This window comes from Pomacea canaliculata, linkage group LG6 (assembly GCF_003073045.1).
Source record: "Pomacea canaliculata isolate SZHN2017 linkage group LG6, ASM307304v1, whole genome shotgun sequence".
NCBI classification, from domain to species: domain Eukaryota; kingdom Metazoa; phylum Mollusca; class Gastropoda; order Architaenioglossa; family Ampullariidae; genus Pomacea; species Pomacea canaliculata.
In genome coordinates this window covers 16,409,783-16,437,407 of record NC_037595.1, presented here as the reverse complement: position 1 = coordinate 16,437,407, position 27,625 = coordinate 16,409,783, and the positions used below count along the sequence as shown (strand labels likewise).

At 40.2% G+C, this 27,625-nt stretch overlaps 1 protein-coding gene across 3 annotated transcripts in view; it reads right to left on the bottom strand.

Moving 5' to 3' along the window:
• Positions 1-27,625, bottom strand: part of LOC112566806 (E3 ubiquitin-protein ligase rnf213-alpha-like) — a 206,149-nt gene that overhangs the window by 131,437 nt on the left and 47,087 nt on the right. For all 3 annotated transcript variants that reach the window (XM_025243173.1, XM_025243172.1, XM_025243175.1), the window contains exons 17-29: positions 24,897-25,492; positions 23,182-23,341; positions 22,262-22,476; positions 14,846-14,986; positions 14,045-14,206; positions 12,028-12,216; positions 10,050-10,216; positions 9,492-9,754; positions 8,391-8,589; positions 7,308-7,447; positions 4,358-4,432; positions 3,630-3,742; positions 1,896-2,028 (exon numbers count right to left, since the gene is read on the bottom strand). In XM_025243173.1, coding sequence (XP_025098958.1) covers positions 1,896-2,028; positions 3,630-3,742; positions 4,358-4,432; positions 7,308-7,447; positions 8,391-8,589; positions 9,492-9,754; positions 10,050-10,216; positions 12,028-12,216; positions 14,045-14,206; positions 14,846-14,986; positions 22,262-22,476; positions 23,182-23,341; positions 24,897-25,492 — 2,553 coding nt within the window. The remainder of the gene's footprint in view (positions 1-1,895; positions 2,029-3,629; positions 3,743-4,357; positions 4,433-7,307; positions 7,448-8,390; positions 8,590-9,491; positions 9,755-10,049; positions 10,217-12,027; positions 12,217-14,044; positions 14,207-14,845; positions 14,987-22,261; positions 22,477-23,181; positions 23,342-24,896; positions 25,493-27,625) is intronic.

Sequence of the window (27,625 nt, the reverse complement as noted above, 5' to 3'; positions counted from 1 at the left end):
ACAAAACAAAAGACAATTTCTTTCCTATACAAATTAGATACGTGATATAAATGTTTATATCAATTTGCGTTCACTTTCTTTTTATATACATGTATATCTCTCTCACAAACACATGCACACGCACACAAAAATACACACACATGCACAAAGAGCAAGATGTACGAGCTGGTCTAGCTGTTAACCAAGGATGAAGATCATGAATTTTGTGGCCTTAGCAGATCCATCCTCCTAAACCTATTCTATACTTTAAGAGATACATGGAAATCTCCCATAAAACAAAGTGTAGACTAAAGAGATGACCTACTGTAAGAGAAATAGGGTGCCCCAAGTTTTAAATTAAAAGTGTGAAAACTCTGAGTTATATTGACTTAGATCCACTTTGTATCTTTCTCTCTCTCTCTCACATAAACACACAACCCCACGAAATAAGTGAATCTTGTTTTATGTTGACGCACGTACATCTTGCTCTGTGTATGTGTCCATCAACCAATAAGGAATTTCACTCTTTTGTGGCCGAATTATTGCAAAGATGATGATTTGGTCAAATTGACTATAGACAGTGGTCGAATCAACTATTGACTACAGGTTTTGATTGTGGTTGAATCAATTCATGCTATGGTTGAATCACCTGATGATCAAATCGGTAAATGGTCAAATCGACCAGCCCCCACTGAGGCAGTTTAGTTCACCCTAACATCAGCCCATTGAAGGGAATCCTGTGTGGATCTGCATGGTATTCTGTACACAACCATTTTTATGCATTATTGTATCTCATACGCATATCAAGTCCAAAGTGTTCCACTTGCTGACTTATTGTGTACTTTGTATGCAGCCAATGTGCTTGAAAAAGATGTTAACTTTTACTATAATGGGGGTTTTAGGGTGGTCATCTACTTTGCTTAGGGTTGTATTAAAAAAAACTTGCTGATCAAATGCAAATGCATTGAAAAGTACATTTGTTGTATATCAAAGTAAAGGAAATATGAATAAACACTTATGATATGAAAAGATAAAAGTCAAAAGAAGCACCCAAACTGAAAAATCTTTTGAATGATTTTGAACAATTTTCAGTGTGGTCTACTAAATGATAAACATAAATATCACAAAAACATTTTTTCTTAATGTTATGCCTTTAAATAATACATTTTTAATATAAAAGGCTAAAATTCATTAAACTGTCTATAGAATACCACATTTTTCTTAAATTTTATTCATATTTACAGTGGACAGCTCTCCAAAAATACTAACTCTGTTCATTGTCAGCAGTTTTCACAACTATGAGGATCAAATCAGACTTGCAGTACAGGCATAATACAATGACATCTGACAAGTCTGCTGGTTTCTCATTACTCTCACAACTGTCAAGCCCACTATTGGTTTGTTTTACTGATTAACATTTACAGATGGTGACATGTGGCCAGCATTTTTTTGGTTTGTTTTTTAACAATGAGATCCTACAGGACTTGCTAATTACAGCTGCAAAATCACCAATGTTAGAATTAAATAATAAGTAAATGTTTTTATTTCAGCACTTAAATTTACAGAATAATTTTTTATCGTTTCCATTTATCTATGATAAACTCAGATTAATGACTGGGTCTTTAAAAGAGGTTAGAGTGAAATTCATATCAACAGTTGGAGGGTTAGCTGAGGCTGCCTTATGTGCAGTGGATCACCATAGTTTTGTATTTCTTATGGTTACCAAAGAAAACTGCTGGTCTCTGGATGATATTGCACTGAGCTCAGCCTAGCCATTTTAGCAAAAAAGAAAAAAAGCCACAAAGAATGTAAACACTCAGATAAATTTTGATTATTCTTTTCTTAAACTCTTTTTGTTCAAATGATTTTGAATCCAAAACACTGACAAAGCACCCATCATCTGACAGTCTACCAACCTGACTTTCTGCTGTACTCCTGTATTTTCTTTTCTGTCTTTTCCTCCACATCATAATCAAGATAGTCAGCATAAGCCATGCAGAAGACCTTCTGCTGTCTTGAAAAGAAAGCTCGCCGCAGGAATATGTCCACCTACAACACAGCAGCAAGACAGCATTAGATTCTCTACCAATAGCTTTATATCCCTATAAAAGATGGCATTTGGTTCCTTACATAATAATAATAAATGCAAAATTTGTAAAGCGCATGCTCACACTCCTAAGGATCATGCTCTTAGCGCCTAAGAACAAGAACGAAAAATAGCATACGAGGTACAGGAAAGCAAACAAATAACATATAAACTAAGAAAGAATAAATAACAGTACTAATTATGAATAAAAGCAAATACAGAAAACACAAAGAGGAACCAAATATATCTATGCGCCTAAGAACAAGAACGAGACATAGCATACGAGGGACAGGAAAGCAAACAAATAATGCATCAACTAGGAAAGAATTAATAACAGTACTAATTATGAATAAAAACAAGTACAGAAAACACAAGAGGAACAAAATAACAAGAACTAAGAGTATCATGATAAAAATGAGCAAGAAAGGGTGTAAAAAAGGACTAGCATTATGGGAAAGGTTGTTAGGAGTAATGTTTACGGAAGAGGTGCATTTTCAGTGCTCATTTAAAGGATTCAATAGCTGGTGGATATGTTAAGGGAGAGAGTTCCATTGTTTTGCTGCACAATAACTAAAAATCCTGAGGCCAAATGTTGTTGTTCTGGTGACAGGAAGAGTAAGAAAAGGATCATCAGATGAGGAGCGGAATTCTCTAGCTGAGACATAAGGGAAGAGTAGTTCAGAGAGATAATCAGGGCAGGTGCCAGCAAAGAAATGAAAACATAGCACGAGCAGTTTGTACTGGATGTGAGAATGGTTAGGTAGCCAGTCTAAAAAAGCAAAGGAGACGGGTGGCATGGTCCCATTTCCTAGCTCTAAGCACCAGACGTGCAGCAAAGTTCTGTAATTTGTGGAGTTTTAAAGAAGGTATTCAGGGCAGCCAGCAAGCTGATTTGAATGACACTGCTTAAAGCTGACCATTTACCCTTTATTACAATTTTCTACAGAAATCATGTAAACTCAATCAAGTAAATTTTTGAAAAAACAATTCTTGTTCATTGGCAACCCAAACCATATCACTCCAGCCATATCTACCACCAGCCTGAGTTGAATCGACCTCATAATGACTATATTGTACCAGAACCAAAAGGTCTCATCAATCCAAGCCCAAAAGACGAATTGATTTCCAATGACAAGAGTAACTTTAAGGTTCCTGGTCTCCCTACTATGACCCTCTCAGTTACATCCTGATTTTGGTGGATTTTAGTGAGTCTTAATAAGAAGGTTTTACTGTAATAGGCTTTAGTGAGTTTTAATAGGAAAGTTTTATTGTAATAGGCTTTAGCAAGTCTTAATAGGGAGGCATTACTGTAATAGGCCCCCAATGACACTCATAGAAGAGTAGGGACATCTGTGAACTGACAACTTCATGGGTTCATTGAAAAATAGCCTGGCATCCCATTTGCTTGTGTATGTTTGTAACAACATTCCTCTGTAATATTCACACCATTTCTTTCACACATCAGGGTTAGTACACTAAGAGGCTCAGATGCACTCCTCAGTAATCCCAATTTTTTCAACACTTCAGCTTCAGATAAAAAGTCTGTCTTGACAGATGCAGTTACCTCCTCTACACTGGTGTCCTCTGTACATAGCAACACTTCATCAGGCTGGGGCAGTGGTGTCATATTATTTTGTGGGAACATATATGTATAAGTTACCACGTTCAGAATGTCACCTGCAACAGAAAACGATCCTCAGAATGGAAAACTTTGGGAAGCTATTTCTTCAAATGGGACTTAAGGAGTTATAGCCATCTGTAGTACCTAAAATCTTGATTCTGTTAAAAAAAAAAAATAAAAAGTAATACTCCTCAAATCAGACTAGTGATTTTGTAACATAATAATAAGGAATTTATAAAGTCCAATATCTCAACCAACATAAATAAAGAGCTACACCAATATTGCACAGACCAAATGCATATAGTCCCGTGACCATGCAGTCCCAAGGGAGTGAGATGTTAACAGCCTCTTAATTATCTTTGGATCAACTTTTGTGAGGTTGGTACTCATCTCATCTCCCTTGTTGACTTACCCTTCCCAGCTGTCTCTGGAGTCACAGCTGGGTCAGCTGTGGGAAGTATGCTATATCACCCATAGGTATTGACCCAGCTACACTGTGCTCCTCTATTGCCGTGATATAGCCCTAGTTGCTGGCACGGCGTTAAACGCAAACAAACTGTGTTCCTCTGGGTTCAAAGCCATTGCTATAATCACTAGGCTATCCATTTCCCTACTGAACATAACCTACAATCATAAACCAGTAAATCTGCTGAAACAGTATGATTTCTTACTTTTGGGGCAAACGATTAAATTTGGACTGCCACTTTTGAAGTCTGGAGGCAGTGACCTCTCAAAGAGTCTTTCATCTGCAAACACAACAACAAAGCATTTTTTGTAAAAGATAATGTGTAAACCTAGCCTAAAGTGACAATAGAATAGATTAACTTTTTAAAAAAAAATGTATTTTACAAAAGCAAGTCTTAAAAATACAGCTTTTCAGATGACTGATGGAAACCATCAAAGAGGCACTACTTTCAACAGCCAAGAAGTGCAGGAGGGGGTGGGGGGAATTGGTGTAGCCAGCCCTGTAAACAGTTGCCACATACTGAGAACAGTGTGCCTGAGAGTTGAACCCAGGACAGCCAAACTTCAATATATTGGTGATAGGCGCTTACCATTGCACCACTGGGCCACCTAAGAAGCGCTAGGGAGGCAGAGAATGAAGAAATAACCCTGAATCACAAATGATATCCTAGATCTTTGTATCTAAAGAAGGGCCTTAATGTAGCTTCTTAATACACCTTTCAAGTACAAAGCAATGAACTGAGGCCATCAGGACGAGGATGAAGGCAGCTAAGGAAAACTTGATCGAGAAGACAAAATGCTTGAATATGGAGGGAATGGCAAGAGATGACAGCAAAAAGGCCTACCAACTACTGAAGGTAGCAGTGGTCACCTTATAGAAAGCAATCCTAAGCTGATGGACTAAATACTGCAATGGCTTGTACAACGTCCAGCTGAAAACAATGTCCTCCAAAGTAACCAGGTCTACCAGTCCTACAGGAGAGGTCACGAACCAGTGGAGTTGCTCAAGCATGACAGCGAATAACAAATGCCAGACAATTTGTGATTGCAGAGTACTCATTTTCCAGTATATTACAGGATTTAGATTGTGACACACAAGAAGCTGGCAGGACTCATTGTTATACCAAACTCGATCGTCGAAGAAGATAGGAACAGTGTTTGAGTCCTGATCAAAGCACCGACTGCAGAACCAATGGTTGGTATCGCTGACAGTACCAACCCTTCATTCTGCATTGTGATGTCAGTGGGACTGACCTTTGAGCCACGCTGTACCAAAAAGGGCGAACTTAAGATAATCGCATACTCCAGCAAGGGACTCAACAAGACAAGTAATTAAGTACACCGCGCACAAGCGCGAATTTCTCGCTCTTAAATGAGCCATGACGGAGAAATTTCATGACTACATCTGAGGCTCCTGCTTCACCGTGGTTACCGATCGACAACAACCGACAACCCGTTTTTCCATGTGCTGAAAAATGCTAAATTAGACGCCGTTAGCCTTAGATAACTGTCATTCCTGTCACTGTAAGACTTCGACCTAGTGTACAAACAGGGCTCAACACACACAGAAGCAGACAGATTGTCAAGGCGACCGCAGAACCCGCCAGAAGCAGACGAAGAATACAGGGAGACCGTAAAGTTACTCGCTTTTTCTTGGGGAAAGCGAGGAAATTTCAAGACGACACCAAACAAGTCGTAACTCGAAATGCACTTGTGAACATACTGACAGCCACGAACGCAGGAAGGCCAGCACATTCCCTCCAGCAAACAGCACGTGCCACGCGACAATGACGTCACTGACAACTTCACTCCAGCCATCGAAGTTGTAAGGAACCCAAACACGATCCCAGAAGGCATATTAGAGCAGGGAGCAAGACTTTGCCACCTTGACAGTCGATGACTGGCGCAGATCATGGACGTGTATTGATGGACTGATGTCTGTATGCGGCAGTATGCCGAGACTCACTCTTGGCCTCTTGCGACGTGATTGTCATTGTCATTGTCATTGTCATCCACTGTTAGTCTCGGCGAGCCGTAACAAAGAATGTGAATAAACCGGAAGCTATGTCGTCTAATGCCTCATTTTAGCAGTTAACTGGAAAAAAAATCGTCTGCCAGCAGCAAGGGATATTAGTTCGTGCGCAGATTATAGCAGCTAGACCCCCACACAGCCGTTGTCTGCCAAGCGCTCAAAGATTAAGGAACCGACTTGCAGTTACGGGACCAGACACAAAAAAATATGCCAGGGAGAGGAAAAGCCTGATGCTAGAACAAAGTGTACTCAATGTGTGTTTCTGACGCCACGTCGACCCACGTGCAACTGGTAGCTCCATGCGACAGAAGGCAAGGTTTGCATGATGAGCTCTAGGCTCTAGGATACCAATTTCGACCATGCCATACGACACGCATGAATGCGTTTTTTTTCTGGCCATTCATGGCGGCCGATCTGAACTGAAGCAGAAGATTCAGAGCTGCTAACGGTGCGTTTGTAATGGGATGCACGCGCAGAAAGCGCCCATGTCAACCATCGTGACATCACACCCACTGGAGTTGCTGACCATCGATTTCCTCACCATTGAGGTCAAAGGCAGAAAAGCAGAACATACTAGTCATTATGGACCATTTTACAAAGTTTGACAATACTGACGAAAGAAAATAGTAAATAATATTTAAAGTCTAATGTATGATCAAATAAAATATTTTATTGTTTGGCACTTTATGTTGTGTAAATATTTTTTTTTAATTTCTGCCTTGTAGACTACTTTCCTGACAGGAGCTCTCTGTTCCATACAGTTACCATCTGTTGTCTAAATTTAGTACAAGTAAATAAAAACTATACTTCTTGCAAAACACTAAATTTTTGTAAATGTTCGTTAAAATGGTGTGTCAATGATAGTTGTCTTTATTGTAGGTTAATAAACATTGGAATGCATGTTACTTCATTACAGCACTTCTGTTTTAAGAGATGAATAGATTTGCTTTTTGTCCATATGGAATGAGCTAATGTTTGAAAGTAGCAAGCTGTTAACATATTATTATTATTGCCATTGCTACACTACCACATCATTGAATATAAAACATACATAGTCTTAGAAAAATGATGTCACATAAGGCAGAAAAAGCTGTTTGGCAAAGTGATATTGAAGATTCACTTACCACCACATGCAAGACATCTGAGAACAATGCCCAGGTGTTCCAAGCTCAGGAAGTCATAGCCACTGGTTGAAACAACCTCCAGGAACTTTTGCCACAACTCTCTCAAGTTGCTAAGCAGAGATGTCACGCTGGAGTCATCCCTACCCATATGTAAATGTGCTGATTAAATTTTCAGTGAGGGCTAATGACAATTAAAGTAGACAATCAAAATCACAACTAGAAGAGTTTGTGACAGAAATCAAACTAGGATGTTTCAAGTACCCCAGCTTGTGTTACATAAATAAACACAGTAATTATGCTGTGCACATCACAAGAAGAAAACTCAGGAAACTTCATTCTCAAAATAATTATTGCTGCTGTATTTATCAAGTTATAAGCTGGGTGCTACCTTTTCCGAGGCATTGTTCGGGCAGGCAAAAAAATTTGGTAGCAAATATTATATACTTATAAACAGCAATTATGACAACAAAATGGTCATTGTATGCTCATTTTTTGAAGAGTTTGAGAAAAGTAAAAATGTTTGATTAGTGACTTGAAATAAGAAATTTACTTAAAATTATCAGAGGACACATCATTATTTCTACTTGCATTGGTGAGGAAAGTAAGCAGTAAATTCTTATTATATATCTGTTTAAATCCTTTTCTAACTAGGGGTTAAATGGCTCTTCTAGGTATAAACTTGGTGTGCTTAAAAGCTTTGAAGACAAAAGACAAATGGGTGTCATTAAGTCAGTATAGTTCTTTGACTCGTACTGGTCATTGAAAAGACTTTAGAGACGCAGCAGCTGCAAATGACCTTTGGTGAGTGGAAACAATCACATCCAACATGTTCCACTCCTTTATATTTGCCAATCAATTCTTCTGACCTAGTGATGCTCTCCTCAAGGAAGTCTTAAAGTGTTTTGACAAGTCTCGTGGTAAACTTGTACTGCTTTACTGTTTCCAGAAAGGTTTTTTGGGAACCTCTTGGGAGATTTGACAGTGTCTGATATATCTACTTGCACATACAATATAGATATGATATTTAATAAATGAATGCTAAGCCATTAAATATTTCCAGCCTTATTTTATGCATTGAGTCACCTGTTCTGCATGCCTTGAAGAAACAAAACAGTAGTGTCTGATACCCGATCACATCGAGAAAAAAGCTGGTTGATTATCTGGTTCACAGACACCTCTTTTTTCTCCACTTCCTGACTGTTCTCTTCACCTTTATCATCCTCTTCATCAGTTTCTTCTTCATCATCATCATCATTCATGTGCTGTGTGCACCAGGCGATACCTGAAATTTAACATACTTTTGTAAGGAAAAAAGGACACAAAAGATTACTCTCAGATTCATTCTATTGAAACTTAGTCCAACAAGGGGATGCAACCAAGCGGTACCACTTAAGGCATTTCCAGCAGGGTCGCACCAGGAATATGCTCTAGCCTTCTCTCAGTATGAAGACCTGATTGACCCCAGCCACACCCTTCTAGCAAAGCTAGGGCTATACACGACCAGCCAGCCGCTTGATTGGTGTGGGCCACACCAACCTCCCGTCTAGGAGAAGTCTGGATCAAAGAAGTGTGCCATAACCCATCAGGGACCTCAACCTCCAGGATCTCAACGGAGCACCACTGCACCATATACATTCTACCCAGGTCAATCGTTTATACTCACACAACAAAGCAAACATGTATCACGTTGCCAGTCCTCTAGCGGTCTAGCCAACAAAAATAACCCTGTCAATTCAGTAATCAATCACTATGTTTGTACATGTCATAATTTCTCTGTTTATATTAACTTGTTTTGAATTAATGTAAGTTTTTTTTTATTTTTGCTACTTAGTCCGAGTGATAGATTTAAAAAGGATAACTTGTGCTTATTTAGTTATCCTTGTAAATAGCGATTTGTCATTTATAAATGCTCATGGTAAATTTTTGTTGTTGCTTGTGAGCATGCATGCATACAAATGATTTCATGACAGCAAAATCATAAGCTTTGACTGCAAGGCAACAAAGGGCTTTTGTGTCTGGCTCGTTCAACAGGTATATTAGGCAAGCAAAAGCATCCCTGCCTTAGACTAAATTTTCCACTCCTATGGTACTATGAAACTTATAAGTTAATGTAAGTATATGTAACAGATCTGTTTAATAGGTATTTCCATCAACATGCATGCACACGTATACACACATACACACCTCCTTCAGTGTTGGAGGGCTCAACCTCCTTCAAAGCTTTCCTGGCAAGTGCAGTGGAAAATCCTGCCTCTTTGACCCTTTGCACAAATACCTCATTCAGCTCCTTGCTGCCATTGTCCCTCTGAGACTGTGGTATTTGTTGTAAAATCTGTTCCCTCTCCTGGGCATAGTCTCTAATTTCAGATACAGCTTTCTCAACAGCCTTTTCAAGATGACACATTGTACAGTCAGCCCTCAGAAGTGAAAGCATAGGAAGTACAAACCTAGTTAAAATAAAATAATAACTTGTCATAAAAATATTCTTCAAATTTTTTGAAAGGGATTAAGATTAATCTTATCAAGGTAACTTTAGCCCTATGACACAACAGCTAATCTTCGGTACGGCACAAAAAGCAAACTGTTAGGGCATGACAGCCAGAAAATCCTTAGAAAAAATTATTTTCAAAACAAAACAAAAAAACCAAAAGTCATATCGATGCTATTACAGAATTTAAAGACATCATCTCTGAGATGAATGCTTATAGCTCACTGACCTCATGAAGACAGGTAAAGACTTACTTGGACAAGTCGTCTGAGCCGACTTTAACCAGCTGCCGCTGTAGGAAGACCAGCTGCTCCACAGTGAAGATGTTAAGCTCTGGGTACTCCTTGCGCTTCTGGTCCACATATTGCAGCCACTCACCATGGCAACATTCAAGGAAGTTTGCCACCCCAGCAATGAATTGCTGCACAGCCATGCATTTCTGGAGAGTTATTAGCATTACTTCTCTGCTTGATGTTTAAAAATTTGAAATAGGATGAAAGAAAAGGGGTATGGAATTTTAAATAGTGGGGAAAAAATGACAATGCCAAGAACCCTACAGGAAGTTATGCATGCACAGAAAAGTACCCCCTTATTGGTTTATAATTATAGCAGACATCAGAGCCACATGACTGGTTCTCAAATGGCTGGATACTTTAGCCGACTTCAAGGGGGTGGGTGCTTTACTGCTGCTTCATTACACACACATAATCTACACATTATTAGCTGCTCATGATGGTTGTTACTATCATCACTTGAAAAAATGTGGTCAGTACTAGACACATGTAGCACTCTAGTAGTGTACTGAGCTACGTCTTTGGTTCTCGGCGTCGAACGGCGCCCAGGACTGTCCCTTCCTCACGCCGGCCTTGAGCTGCTCACCTGCGGCTGCTGGTGACTGGACCTATTGTTACGCCAGAAGTTAGGAAGTTGCCCGAGCCACTTGGGGAGGCCATGACCAGACAGGGCAGGGTGGTGGTGACAACTGGCGTCACGGGGGCTGGGAAAGGTCGTGATGAGACGATGGGAAAAGAGGGAGATGGTTCTGGGACATTCAACGGAGATAGGATATGTAGCGTAGCTTTAGGGTTGAAGGAGGCATTTTGGGTTTGGAAGTGAGAGTGGAGAGACGGCAGGCCTGCCCCCGAGTGAAACTCTGAATAAAATCTACAGTTGTGCGGCAATATCGATCTTTGTTGTGTACGACTAGCCACCCCTACGTAGCCATCAGGGATTGACGTGCTGGTTATACACAATACATGTATATAAATTGCACGGAAAGCAATCATCGGTTAGTCATTTAGAGCAGTTGCTGATTCATCATCATACGAGTGAATTTAACCACTGCGTATTGTCAATTCTAACTAAGCCGTAAGTCCATGGAACTACAATAATGAGTCGATTCAACCACATAATTATTTATGCAATTAATTCTGTAGTTTTCTTTAATCATCAATGAAATGAAAGAAAGAAATTCTCTAGTTTCCTTTTATCATCAATGGCTGACATGCACACTTTGGTCACTATATCTCTTTTTCAGCATGTATATACGTGTGTGTGTGTATTAAGAGGCAAAGTCACAATTAAATTTTTGAAAAGTTCCTGCGTACATTATGTGCGCGTGTGTGTGTGTGTCAAGGAGTGATTTTGATGACCAGACTTGATTTGTGAAGTTCGGAAATCTTGAAGTTGGTGCTTAAAGACAAAAATGGAGATCTTTAGTGGATGTCTTATATAACACCTAGGTATGAAGTGGACTAACTGAATCTTTATGAGTCTTAAGTTTTTGACTGAATGTAAATTATTAATCTGAAAATATTTGATTATTGGCATGGTCAATTTAAGCTGAAAGATTGTTAGGACTATTTTTTTCTGTCCAGGTTTTTTTTCAAATCCTTTATCTGTGTGTTTTTCATGTATTTTGAGCTTGAACTTGCTAAGCTTTGAGAGGGGCAGCAATGTGGGAAAATACTCTGTGTCTGTGTTCATGTTGTAGCTCCAAAGATGACAGAAGCTTCAAAGAGGACTTTCAACATAAGGGCTATAACAAAATCTATTTTGGATGGTATATTATTTCTTAAATGCAAAATTGTGTCTTCTAACTAGTCTGGAAAACACTGTAGAGTTGCACATGACAGCATGATACTCAGCTCATACTTTAAAGCAGCATAAGAATCTAGACTGCGTGATATGCAGCATTCCTTAATATAGTACAGAATACTGTGCAGCTTGTACCTCAACATCCTCCTGATTGGTCAAGTTACGATATCCTTTTAACATTGGCTGCCCACAGAACACCGTACTGCAACACATAGGCTTTGTCACATCACACAGGAAACTGACAGACCAGTCGAGGAAGAGGATGCAACCATCAGCACATAGACGCAGGTAGGTCTTCCCCAGGCGCATCAGACTGTCCATGATCTGAAATCATTTGATTCAGTCCAAAGGTTTTCTTAAACTAAGCTATTCTTCCCAGTCTTACTATCTCTGTAGTAGTACTAAAAGTGTGTTATAGTGTGGCCAGGCACTCTCTGTTTACATTATCAGGCTAAGCGAAATACAGACAAAAGTTTGGGATTAAGGTTCTTTTTATAATACAGTAGTCTCTTTTCATTTTTTGTCTCAGTCTCACACACACTCATATACATACAGTCACACATATAGCTACCTCAGAACTGTAGTGGGAATGGTAGTAATGTAATAGGGTAGATGGGGCTGCTTTCCCGATCTCACCACAAGAACCGAACACAGCACTTTCATGGGTTCCAAGTCCTTTTACTTTAACGCCAGTCGATGGTTTTGGCTAAGGCGAAACCTCCACACTACACACTCGCGCCCTCGATGTCTGATCCTCAAGGCTCAGTATTAGGACCTCTTCTTTTCTCTATATACATAAATGATTTTCCTCTCCCCATATCACATTCATGTGAATTTTTTGCAGACGAAATCACAGTACACGCACACCACCAACAGACTGAGCCACTTGCTTCCCTCCTACAGCGCCGACAAGCTTCAGCCTTGGACTGAATCAAACCACATGTCATTCAACCCCCAGAAAACTGAAATCATGCTTCTAACAACTAGATAGAAAAGACAAAACATAGCCACCCCATTTCCCAGTATCCGTATCGACACTCAATCAATAATGGAAGCACAGTTCCACAAACGCATGGATTAATCGACAGTAACATATCGTGGTCCCAACACATCTCTGCCACCAGCAAAAGCATCTCCAAGAACGTCAACCAGCTGTCAATAATGAAACATTTCCTAGACATTCACACAAGAAAACTCTTCTACACTACCCACATTCTGTCAAATATTGACTACGCCTCCACCCTCTGGGACTCTGGAACCTCTAGCAAGTGTTAACAGGCAAACAATCAAAGCCATTCTGCTAAAACCAAAAATAGACTTAAACGACTTCACCTCTCTGGGCCTCCTTCCTCTGAAAAACAGACTTAAATTTAATAAATGCATTTTCATGTACAAAATGCTGACGTGTGAACTATCATCAAGCATGTCTCTGGTATTTTCCTCCAATAGCACTAGAACTTCTCCAAAATTTAAGATTCACATTCCTAGAATAGTCCTTTTTAAATCCAGTTTGAAATACTCAGGAAGCAATCTGTGGAACAACCTCCCTCTCCATCTTAAGTAATTGAACTCTCTGAACTGCTTTCGATGCCATCTACCTAAAGTCCTAAATGCATTCAAGAAGATTAGATGAGGCCTCTAGAGATACCTCCCAACTCCAAGAAACCTTGTAAATATGTTTTTCTTAACCACCACTTTTGTACATATTTACCTTCCTCTCCCCTTTGGTACCTTACCTTATGTTTACAACTAATTATTCTCATAGTACTTAATTACTTTAGTTGCTTAGTTTATTCTTTCCCTGTTAAGGGCGAGGGCTAACTGAAAAAAGCATTTTCTTGCGTATTTTACACCTCATTTATAAATAATTGTCATTGTCACTACCATTACACAGGCATTCTTATATTTCCATCACTGCTATTACATGTGTCTCTTTACATCTACATTACACGAGCATCCTTACATTTACATAGCCACAAATACATGGACATCCTCACATTTACTTCACTGCTACTACACAAGCATTCTTACATTTACATTGCCTCCATTACATAGGCATCCTTACATTAACATTATAACCATTACACAGACATCCTCAAATTTACATCACCACCATCACACATGTATCTTCACATTTACACTTTTGACTTACACTGATGAAGCGATCAACATTCTCTTTGCCCTTCTCTGCCTGCCCAGCCACAAGCATCAAGCGGCTCTGAAGGTCTAGCAGCTCTTCATAGGTGTAGTGACGATTTGGTGTTTTACTGCTAGGATCCATCAACACATCTAGACTGATGACCTGATTCAGGTTCTGAAAATATATAGCTTTTTATTTTAAAGTAAAATCTCTTTTGTTTAGATGAACGTTACCAGACAACAGCTACAAGGGAGATACCACATTAGACTGTGTTCAGCTACCTCTCTAAGAATAAAACCAAAAACTTTCTTATTTGAAGGGAGAGCCTTCTAGCACAGTGGAAAAATCATGCAATTGTCCAACTGTTTTAATTAATGACATTTCTTAAACAGATTGCTAATAGGTAAACGTTTGGCTGCAATGGAAAGAGAGAATCAAGTGATATGGAAACTTCAATATTACAAGGACTTAGAATCACAGTAATTTATAGAAGAGTACTAGACAAAAGGAAAAAATGAATAAAAGATGGGAAAACGTTTAACCAGCCAACAGATCTATAAAAATATTGCAGAAAAATAAGAGGACAAAGAGATGTAGCAATACCATCAGCATTTTTTAAAAAGCCAACAATACTTCGGGACCGACGGTTATGAAAAGCCTCCAAAAAGTTCTAAAATGTTTAATAGTACTATGACACTAGTTTAAAAGCTTGATACATTAGTTTTCAAAATAGTATAATTTGGTAATTTAATAACAAATCGTTAATCACTGCCATGAAAACAATGTTTTTTAGCATAACAAACATTTACAAACCAGTCCATGTTTCTCAGCATTTCCAATCTCAAAGATTCCACATTCATTGATGTTCCCCACTTGAGAGAGCGAGGTTTTCTCCACTGATCCACGTGATTGTTCCTCATGTTGGAACCAGTCGAGATGGCGTGCTGAGTCTCTCTTTATATTATTAGTATTAAAAGAAAAACACAATTATTTGTATTTAAGTCATTTACGTCCACATAAGAAAAATAACTCAAATTTAAAACCCTTACAATGTCATGTCTTCTTCATTTGAAATCTCCTGCTTAAAAATACTCTAGTACAACTTATGCCTCTCATGTTTTAAATAATCGAAGAGGAAAGCTGCACAATGTAGGCTCTAACGCCATGTTTCTCAGCCTTTTACTCGTAACGCTCCTCAGACAAAAAAAAAGTATGTCCGCGCGCCCCCTTAATCAGTTAAGGGTTCTGGGGGACTTGAAAGATAAAAAGACGTCTCTTAATTAGCAATATCAGTGAATGCTTGATCAAAGTATAATTTAATTTTACAACGCAAGCTAATTTCACTAATATCAACATAAGATATGAGAAACTTTAAAAAAAAAGACCGCCTTCGCGCCCGTCCAAGTGGGATGCGCCCACAGGTTGAGAACTGCGGTTCTAATGAATGAATGTCAGCAATCTAGCTGGTTGTTGTCTGTCAGTAACCCTCATAATTAAAAGAAAAGCTAAAGTGCCTACTACCAAAATTCCAGCATTCCCACTTTAAATTAGTCATTATCTGTAATATTTTACTGTCAGAAATGAATTGATGACTTTTGTATTTAATATGTTGCTGGACAATATGGCAATCCAGTGTTACTAATGATATTTCAGGGGAAAATAGTTGTCTGGCTGGGATATAGGGAAAGAGAAGTTAAAAAAATTAGTCAGGTCAGGACCCTACAAAGAAATTAAAACAGCATGGACTGAATGCGAGAACGAATGAGTAGCCGGTACAGAAAAAGGAGGGGTATGACAAGGTCTCCAGCTCTAAGAACCAGATGTGAAGCGGAGCTCTGAGATTTCTATAGCTTCTGAATGAGGTATGAGGGACATCCTGAGACCAAGGAATTGCAGTAATCAAGCCTGGAAAGAACAAACGCACAGACAAGTGACTTTGTGAAAAGAATGAACAGAACTGGGCCGAGTACTGAGCCTTGAGGGATGCCACAATAAAGTGGAACAAGGCGAGATGTTTGACCATGAATTGAACCACGCTAGTGCAGGTCCAGAAATTTCATAGAGGATGTGGAGTCTATGAAGGAGCAGAGAGTGGTCGATAGTGTCAAATGCAGCATACAGGTGCAGTAAAGGCAGAAACATCACCACCGTCGAGGGCAGGTAATATGTTGGCGGTCACTTTAATTGAAGTAGTTCCAGTACTGTGAAAAGATCTATATGCTGACTGAGCATGGAGGATGAGCTGGTGCTCTTCTAAGTAGGTCCAGATCTGTATCAAAACTACTTTCTCTATGATTTTTGAGAGAAAAGACAAGTTGGAAACTAGGCGATAATTGTTCAACACATAGACATCAGGCATGTATTTCTTAAGAAGGGGATTCACTAGGGCATTTTTGAACAAAGATGGCAAAACACCTGATGACAAGCTGACATTTACAATGTTTGTGATAGCAGGAAGTAAAATATCGAAACACTCAAGAAGAAGGCTTGTGGGTCTAACTGGCAAGTTGGCTTGGCTATGAGAATAATCGCCTTTATATCGGCATCAGAGACTGGTCGAAATTTGGTCAGAGAGCATCCCATAAAAAATCCAAAAGATGCTGTCAGACACCGATATCGAGTCCAACGACGATCGAATGTCCGAAATCTTGTTAGCGAAATAGTCACAAAACACTTGCAGGAAGCAGGACAGGCAGTGGGCAGCAGCACTGCCTTGCTAATTCCAGTCATTTGATTGCAGATGTCAAATAGTGTCTTGGAGGAGGTGCAATTAAATATTTGGGCCTGAAGATTTTATGTTTTTGCCTTGTTGATGCATTTAGCAACACTTCGCTTGGCGGGCTTATAAACCTCGTTGTGGATGGTGAGTCCAGTCTTCCGCCAAACGCTCAGCTCGCCGGCGAATTCACTTCAGGTCACGGAGGTCAACACGAATCTGCAAATACCAAGGTGCACATGTGGGCTGGCACATCAGATGTCGAGACACTGGGGCATGATGATCAACCAGTCAGCACAAACAATCCACTTGATCAACAGAAGGCGCCATCTGCAGTTGTGCTTTGAATTCCAGCATATCAATATTGTGTAACGAGCGAGTGGGTCTAAAAACTGGCACTGATGATGGACATTTGCGATCAAGTTTGATCTGCATGCAGCAGTGCTCAGATGTGAGATCTTGAGAAACATCAACTGACTGCACTAATTGGTCATCAGGTCGATGTCTGACCCAGTCCAACGTGTGATTTTTTTATTTATTTTTTTTTTTTTGCGAGTGGCCTGCAAAATAAACTGGACGAGACGAAAAGTGTGCAGCATTTCCGACATTGTTACTGTGTCAGGATGAGACCATCTATCGAAATGCTCATTAATACCTCCAAGAAGTACTGCGGGTCCATTGAGTGCATTGTTTTAATTAAAGAGATCATAAAATTCCGAGAAAAAGGTAGAAGGTGTTTGTTCTTGATGTTTAGAGGGGGGTCTAAAGATGCTGAGCAGGTGCATCGAACAATAAGAAGCTGAAGACTTGTAAACATTCAAAAGAGGTATGAGGGATCGAAAACACAGCAGAAAAAGACAGGTATTTGGTAAGCAATGATTTGCAGATAATAACAATACCGCCGCCACGTGTAAAGCTGGGGATTTGTTTGTGTGTGTGTTTTAAGCCATGTCAGCAACTAGGGTCATTATAATGGCTAGAAAACATGATGCTACATTAAGATATTTTAGATATGGAAATCCCAGGTGATTTAAAATCCCTCAAAACAAAAGCCGACAAAATCTTGAAATGATAGGTTACACGTAAAAGGAGTGCTGTGGCTCAAACAGCCACCAACAAACCAAAATCCAACAAGACACAAAAAAACTCAAATCGTATAGTAAAATCATATTCTTCTTAAAAATGAAAAAAAAAAAGTTGCTGATGGGACGGGTCTAAACGGGTAAAACAAAGAATCTGCTATAAAACATTTCTGTTGTGTACTCTGGAGACCAGGACATCTGCACAACTAGAAAATTTCCCCGACCCCAGAGACAGCCTGCTTAATTGGGGTTCACCTTGTACAAGTACAGACTTGTCAACCAGAAGATCAGAACAAGGATGAAGGAGGCAAAAGAAGATTGGATCGAAGACCAGTGTTGCAGCGTGGAAATAGGCATGGCAAGCGGAGACAGCAAGAAGGCATATGAAACATTGAAGGCCCTCACCAAGACTCAGCAGCGACCAGCCACAGTCATCGAAGACAGCACCGGACAGCTCCTTACGGAGAAAGCTGCTGTACTGAGCCGTTGGACTGAATACTGCCAAGACTTGTACAACTACAAGATCGAACCAGACACCAGCATTCTCCAGCATCACCAGACTGGGACAAGAGAGACTGAAGACCTGCCAGTCCTCACTGATGAGGTGAGAGAAGCTATGCACAGTCTGAAGGGAGGAAAGTCACCTGGTGTGGACAACGTACCCGCTGAGCTGCTGAAGCATGGAGGAGACGCAACAACCAAGGCCTTCACCACACTGTGTCAAAAGATATGGGAAGAGAAGAAATGGCCAGAAGAATGGGCTCAGTCTATCATCATCCCACTCCCCAAGAAAGGGAACCTGAAGCAGTGCCAGAACTACAGAACCATCAGTCTGATAAGTCACCCAAGCAAAGTCATGCTCAGAATCATCCTCAACCGCTTAAAACCTATTGCAGAGGAACTGCTGGCAGAAGAACAGGCTGGCTTCAGGGCTGGAAGAAGCACGGTAGAACAGATCTTTAACTGCCGTGTTATGATAGAAAAACACCTGGAGCATCATCGTGAACTATACCATAACTTCATCGATTTCAAAAAAGCTTTCGATCGTGTCTGGCACGATGGACTCTGGCAGGTCATGAGATCATTCAACATAGAGGAGGGACTGATCCAGATGGTAGCAGCACTCTACAAGAACGCCTCCAGCGCGGTGCTACTCAACAACTAGCTAGGCGAGTTCTTCGCGATGACGATCGGGGTCCGTCAAGGGTGCCTACTCTCTCCCATCCTTTTTAACATCTTCCTTGAAAAAATCATGCAAGAAACCCTCCACAACCACCTTACCTCAATCTCCATTGGTGGCAGACCCCTGTGCAACCTACGCTTTGCAGATGACATTGACCTCATGGCAGGCAGTAACAACGAACTTCAGGATTTGACGGACAGACTCTCCAGGCGAGCGGGGGCCTATGGCATGGAAATAAGCTCAGAAAAAAGCAAAGTAATGATTATTTCCACCACCGACAACAGCAGCAACATCGTCATGAACGGCCAGAAACTGGAGGAGGTCAACAGCTTCAAGTACTTGGGTGCCACCCTGACTAGAGATGGTTGCTGTACAGCAGAGATCCGTATCAGGATTGGTATGGCAACATCCGCAATGTCCAGGCTGGATAGGATCTGGCGAAGCAACTCAATCAGCTTCAGTACCAAGCACAGGCTGTAGAAGTCCCTCGTAGTGTCAATCCTTCTCTACGGCTGCGAGACTTGGACGCTGCTTGCCGCAACGGAGAAGAAACTCCAGGCCTTTGAGAACAAGTGCCTGAGAAAGCTGCTCCGCATCTCGTACCGCGAACACAAGACCAACGCATACGTACGGAGCACCGTAACCTCTCTCGTGGGCCCACATGAGCCCCTTCTGGCAACAGTGAAGCGGCGCAAGCTCGCCTGGTTCGGTCACGTCACCCGCCACAACACCCTGTCCAAGACGATCCTACAAGGAACCCTCGAAGGGAGCCGTCGTCGTGGTCGTCCGAGGAAAAGCTGGGTCACCAACATCAAAGAATGGACCGAACGCGAGATGCCAGACCTGCTCTCATCTGCTCAAGACAGGACCGGGTGGAAAATTCTGTCTGTTGCTACTGCCAGACGGTCCCCCTACGCCCGGACCGGGCATGGGATTGACCTGACCTGACCTTGTAAAAGTGCGACTTCGAGGTGTGTCCTAATCATAGTCTCTAATCATGCCCGAGTCACGGCATCTTTTTTTAAAAAGATGTAAGATCAAGAGGGATCTCTGTAACAGGAAGAGTCCAAGGAGGAGCTGGCAGCAGAGGGATACGAGCCGGCAGCCATTCGGGAAGCCGACCCATCATTCGGGAAGTTGCCGTGTCGGGCGCTCGGTTCGCAGCATCATTGCATCGTCACGGCTTCTTGTTCTTCCTTACATGTTACCCATGGAGTTAAGTCGTATCTCGTGCGCTGTACTCGTTTTTGCATCATTTTTGTAATTTTAACTAACTTTTTTTGCGTGCTTCTATGGGCCCAAAGAAACTGAGTGACAAACACCGTGCTGAGAAGAACAGAATGATGGCGATAGAAATAAAGCAAGTAATAGCAGAATAATATGAGCTTGGTGTACGAGTGATGGATCTTGCCAAGATGTACGACTTCAGTACATCCACAATTTGCACCATCCTTAAACAAAAGGATACCATCAAAGGCGCAAATCGAGCAGAAGGAACTAAAATTCTGTCCCAATTAAGGACAAATATCCATGAAGAAATGGAGAAGCTTCTGCTGTTGTGGGTGATAGCGAAAGAGTTGGCATGAGATATGGTGACGGAGCTGGAATGAATTCTATTTCGGTTACTTTAAATGGAAATAATTCGTTTGAGATACAAGCTGATTGATTTATGAGCTCGGTCATAGAATGAATTAAACTCTTATCTCAAGGTAACACTGTACTTCAACCAACCATATTTTCAAGCTTTTTGATGCCCAGATTCAGCCAATGCTTTTATATTGCTCTGAAATATGTGGTCTTTGTACCAATAATGACACCACTGAGAAAGCTCACACCTTTGCAGGAGTCACAACAAGAACACCTAACTTGTTGACATTTGAGGAATGTGGTAGATTACCTTTGTTAATACATCAGTTCAGTATATTTGCCTTGTTTCCTAAGACCGCCACAAGGTAGATTACAGAAGAAAGCCTATGTAATGTTATTACCATTACATGAACTAAAGAAAACATGATTACATTTTATTATGATATTTATGTATAAATATGGATTTAGTATGGTGTGGGAATGTCAAGGCACTGGAGACCATAAAATACTTTTTCACAAATCCTGAAACAAAGACTGGTAGGCTATAACCTCCAGCAGTTCCATGATGCTATTCAAAGCAGTTTAAGATATTTTACACATAATACACCCAAGAATAATATTGTTTTAGACAACTATCTTGTGCGGCTGAAACACGGAGGGATGTGAGATACTTTGATAAAATTTAGAACTGATATATAACTTTACTTAAAATGCCAACAGGGGCGTTACAGCTTAACTCAGAATGTTTGAACTGCCTCTGTCCTGATACAGCTGAAATTGAGCAGTATTTTCTCCTCGTATGTCCAAAATATATTGATCTTCATAAACATTCCCTCTCTAAAAATTACTTTAAGCACCCTTCCCTTTTTCACAACAGACTTTGATGTCAGATACCAGAATGCTTATGACACTATTATTACCTCTTTTATTTACAATGCATTGGAAATAAGGAAAAATTGTGGTACTTTATACTCAGGAATTTTCATATAGAAATGCTAATGTAAGTTGATTGCATGATTAATCGGTGGTTGGTGATTGTGTATAGTGTCAAATGGCTTAATGTATATCCTTGTACCTGTGCATGTTTGTGCTTATAGTTGTATTGACTATTGATGTATGTATGATTTTAATGGTTTGATGCATCTCTATATTTATATCATGTGTATCATACATGAATGAGTGAACATTTTGTGGTGAGCATGCTTACATATGTGCATTATACATTATGTATTGTCATGTTATACCTCCTATGAAACTGACCCAGAAGCCTCAATCATTAAAACTATCATTTCACACACACACATATATATAATATTCATATGTTATTCGTTATTCAGGGGAAGTGGGCAGCTTGAAAACCCGTAGCTAGTAAGCTCAACTGCAGAACTGTTGCTGGTTCAAGACTTGCTCAGGCTTTTTGTTGGAAATTCCCCCTACTGTCCTCAACCCAGCAGCTGCCAGAGAAATAGGTGCAGGGAGGAGAAGGCTAGATTCTGCCTCCCACATGCCATTTCCTACTCACTGTGAACATTTATTTTTACTACCTATTTATTTCCAACCCATTGGTATATGAGACAACTGACAAAACTGTAAAGTAAAATGTCTTGACACACAACTCAAATCTAGACAGATTATCTGCACATGCTGTCAGCAAAACCAACCAGCTTTTGTGGAAGATTTGGATCTGCTTCTGTATTTCTGAAGACTACACGACACTGCTCCAATAAAGAGGTGCAGTCTGTGATTTTGGTGAAGATGAGAGGAGCATAGCCTGTAGCTGCTGCATGCAAACAGTTCACTCGAGCGATGGCCATGGGCTCTTCACCCGCTGAGATAAATGCCAGGTCCACAAAGACATTCAGCTCCTTCAAACCTCCTGCATCAAATCAGCATGGGCAATGGCACTTACAAAGTGTTAGCAATTATTTCTACTGAACCTGATGGGTGTGGGATAATGGGTACTTTTCCTGATAGCACTAGCTTAAATGTTGTTCTTGATAACCTATAACAGGGATGCACAACCTACGGCCCGCGGGCCATATCCGGCCCGCGACGCGGTGCCATCCGGCCCGCGAAACTTCTGCCCACAGTGCAGGAAATCCAAAAAAAAAAAGGAAGAAGAAGTATTTATCCCCACGTAGGGGCGTCTCTCAATCTGTTTTTTTCGATGGACGAACATTTCGATTCAGTGCTCCGACTTGGTGTCTCTACGATGCAGCCGGACATTCAGAAGCTGGTTTCGGGAAAACAACTGTAAATATCCCACTAATTACTACATAATTAATGGTAATTACAACTTGTTTCTAATTAAAAAAAATGGTATCTGCTCTATTTTTTTGTATTTTTGCGGTGAAGTGGCCCGCGACACGGCTGTCCAAAATGGATATGGCCCGCAGGCGGAAAAAGGTTGTGCATCCCTGACCTATAACATCAAATTTTAGGCCTTAGTGTGCCTGTAGATTTATTTTTTACTCAATTACAGTATATAGCTGTATAGGGTGTTTTCAAAATTCTGATAATGCTTTGATTAAATTAGGGTTCTTTTATAAAATGAAAGATAGTAAATCCAAGAACTTCCTGCCTGTCATTGTCTCTTTCAGCCACGTGACTAGTTTAGTGCAGACTGGTTTGGTGAACTCCTCCAGACAGTTGATGTCTCTTGGTTGGATGTCTTCAAGACCCTTACACAGGTCCAACACAGAGGTATCCAAAGTACCAACTGGTAGGGATGTATTGCAACTCTAAAGACATCAAAATATGCCACAGACTGACATTAAATCATCAAAAACAAGGAAAATAGATATGAATACCTTTCAAAATAGCAGATTTATAGACTTTCAAATCAATTACTAATATATTGTGGTACTTTTAGCTGTCAGCATGTCATGATGAGAACTACGTCAGAGATGTGGGCTTTATCAACTACTTCAAGAGATCACAGGTCAAAGAGTCAGCACTGTGAAATGATGTTAAGGCAGTTCACCTCCGAGAGATGGAACCTGCTTTTGTACTAATCTTTAACTATGCCCGCACATAGAGGTATTTTTTTTCTATGGAATATATGTGAATGTGAATTCCAAGGACATTGAGTTCCATGCAAATGGTGCCTCATTGTTTTGTGTGCCCAGCAGCTGTCATCTAAATCGTGAGTAATGCTTTGTGCTTGATCAGTAAGTAGATGGCTGCAATACCCCATGCGTACATGCCACAACACAGTTCTGTTCAGGTCTGGCTGAAAAGAAAAACTTTCACTGATATATTAAGTAGTGCAGCACGAGTGTATAACACTTTGTTGCATAATTTCTAAATTATTAAAAAGGGGTGGGATGACTGATATTTAGTCTATTTGAGGAAGTTTTTAGTTAATGCTTAATTAGGCCAGTGAGTATGCCTTTTGTTTTGTGATATAATTCTGTGATTAAAATAGGTCCTTGAAATAGGAGACAAATCTAGTTTGCCTTTGTGTTTGAAAGAACACATGAATGTTGGGATTAATGAGAGTGTCTGTGACATATGTCATCGCCAATATAAATAAAAAGAGAAAGCAGTGGCTTAAAAACCTGATTAAATTAAACCATTGTATTCGAAGACAAAACTCCAAACTATATCTACATTTTTAAGAAAGTGATTGTAGGATGGGGGTGATGCATTATTCAAATATTTGGTACTGAGATACTGCCACCATTTACTTATCTCTCAAGTCTCAGTAAACGTTTTATAAATTATAATGTATTTAAATTACATTTCTGTTGCAACAGATCTGGTGTGCTAGCTAACAATACCCATTTATCTGTTTAAAATGTGTTGGTAAAGAAAGGAAGAAAAGACGAAATATTAAAGTCTGCTTGCTGCAGACTTAATCTTGAACACTGACAGTCCCAATCACACTCATGCAAATTATTTTTTCACCAGCTGAAGAAATTTTATCTACGACAGGACATTCTAGTCCAGTTTTATCAGGTGCTGACCAAGAGTATTGTGACATTCTGTCACCATCTGGTGCAGCAGAACCGCTTAAAACAGAAAGCTTACTCGACCAGGTGCTAGCCAATGTACTGGCTATGACCTACCCCCTGTGTACACAATCTACGCCCAGATTGTGGTGGATGCCTCCCACCCTGCTAATGGCCTTTTCTGTCTCATGTCCTCTGGGGTTGGGTTAGGGTATAGATTCGCCCAGACCAAAACTAATCACTTGGCCAATAAATAAGTTTTTATTCTTTTATTTGCATGTGTACATTTATGCACACACACACACACCCTCCCCACTCACACATACATAGACATGCAACATACCAGACGTAAAATTTTTTCTATGTCATCAAAGGTTCCTGGTATTTTACAGGCCTGCTTGACTTTCAGCAAGGCTCTTGCTGCCTTCACATGTTGCTTGATGCTAATGTAGCATTTGAACTGCTTGATCCTTGTATCCACCCAGTCTTTTGCATTTCTGGACACATAGAACTCGAGCTGTTTTCTCAGATCATCATACCTGTAGCTGCTTCCATCTGTGCAGAAAAAACTAAACACTTTCTCTATACGTTGCAAAGAGATGGAGCCACTAATCAGTTCCTCTTGCAAGACCTTCCACTCCTGGTCAGCTTCATTCCACACTCTCTGGAATGCTTCCCAAAATGTCAGAGCTTTCAGCATTAGCCTTTTAGCATTTTCAGCAAATATTTTTTGAAAAATATGACATGACATATTTTTGCTGACATCTGGTAACAGCTTAAGAGTATCATCAGGAATCCTCCAAGGATTAACTTTGGGGATGTAGCTATCAACTGTTTTGACATCATCAGGCTTGGCAACCTCACAAACATCACTCAGTGACATCTCTTTAGCACCATTTTGCAAGGTTCTCAAGGACTTATCAACTTCGTGAACATCACCTGAAATAAACATAAACAATCTTTCATTTAAAACATTTGTCCATGGTAAACAGTAAACATTCAATTCGTTTGAAAAGCATCAAACAACACCAATTTTCATTCCAAATAAACATCACTACAAAAGTAATTATGCTATTTACTCACTGTGGAGAAAACCCAATATAAAATAATGAATGACAAAAAATAAAGTCATCAAAGGCATCAGGAGTGAACTGTCATGCAGATATTCTCACTAGAAATGTTACAGGTACCTATTTCAACAGAAGAAAAGGGTCAGGAAGGCACAAGAAAAGGAATTGCCTATTGGTCATGAATTCTAAATATCTGGGATCAAATGAAAGCCTTAAAGAAAGTGAGAAAGATCAAGAGTGAAGCAGTAATCAGGTACAAAATAGTGAAGAGCTACATCAGAAAAAGAATAAAGACAGCTTTGATGTTTGTATTCTATACCATACTAGCAACTAAGGCTTTATCACAATTGTTTGTGTTTTACGTCGTGCCAGGAGCTAAGGCCATATCATGGCAAGGAAAAGTAATATTACTTTAAAAGATTGAGATGCTAATATCCCTAGTAATATAATAACATTCTTAACAAAAACCAACACAAAGAATCATGGTTTGTGTTTAACGCCATGCCAGAGACTAAGGATATATCATGGCGACAAAAAGTAACCTTACCTTAAAAAGTTTAGGGACAAAACCATTCAAATGATATAACCATTACATTCTTAAAAACCAACCCACGAAGCAAACAATATGTAACAAAGGATAAAGTGTAAAAACCAGTAGTGAAGACCAAAACGGCCAGCAACAACCTGAAAAACCAAGAGATAACAGTTATCAAGGCATAAAATTTCTTGAATCTGATGGCACAGTCTTATTGTCCTTAAAAATGTAAAGACTGCTGCCAATGGGACGGACCAAAACAAAGAAAACAAAGAATTTGTTGTAAAAAAAACTACCAGCGGATACTCTGGAGCTCAGGACAATCAAATGTACCACATTAAAACTGCCTTTACACCATGGAAAAAATGGTGGTTCACCTGATAAGAGGTGTCCTTGCATGGCATAGGTGTGTCCTAACTTTAATCTAGGAAGGGCCACCTTTTCCTGCCTCACAGGATGGCACGAAGGTAGGCAATAGGAAAGACAGAGAAGAATGGCATGTAGTTTATTTTGGCCCAGTGTCCCAGTGGTGTTGCCATAAGGACTGAACGTAGGCCGAAAAGATAGGTTTACATTATAGTGATACCAGCAAGTGTAATTTACCAGGAGAATGACATGCAGCCTTCGCATCCTAGTCTGCCCAAACATTGCCTAAGATACCAGCATGGACATGAGCCCAATAAAAACAATGTCCTTACGAAAGAAGCAACTTGGAGGGCAGAAAGAGAGTCTGAAATAATCAAAAAGTTGTGATTCAAAGAGCAGCGAACATGCTGCAAGGCTAGCAAAATGGCATGAAGTTCCACAGTGAAAAAAGATCAGCCATCCGCCAGTTGGACTGAAGCAGTCCGTTGTGGTTGGCAGGACGGAACTACTGCCGCATCGACAGGGCCACCACTGGAAACTTTGTAGCCATCTGTATAGACCAGAATCAGGATAGTCAGAAAGAAGTTTCTGAAAGCACTGGAGAAAAATGAGGACGTTAAGGTCCCCTTTTTTTAAAAGCTGTAAGATCAAGACGAATCTGAGGAAGGGTTCAAGAAGGAGCTGGAAGTAGAGAAAGAGGCTCTACCTGTTGAATATCTACCCCAGCAGTTTGTAGGCGAGGTGCTACATGGAGTGATAATGGTTTTTGCTCCTTGGTATGAATGACATACAGGGCAACATGCTGTGGTCCAAAAACAACACAGTACGTAGAGTTTCCAGGGTGAGCTTTCAAACGGCAGGCGTAGGATAGCATGTTTCAGATGACGGAGAGAAAGTGGAGACTCAACAGCTTCTGCGTAAAACTTTGTACAAGAGTGGTGTGGAAGGCACCAAACAGATGCGGAGCTCTTGATGGTGAATAGGATCGAGAATTTTGAGGTATGACGCTTGAGCAGAGCCATAGATGATGCAAAACTTTGCTCATCCTAGCTTTAAAAATGTGAAAACCTCTGATGAGAGGACATCTGTCATGGAGTAACA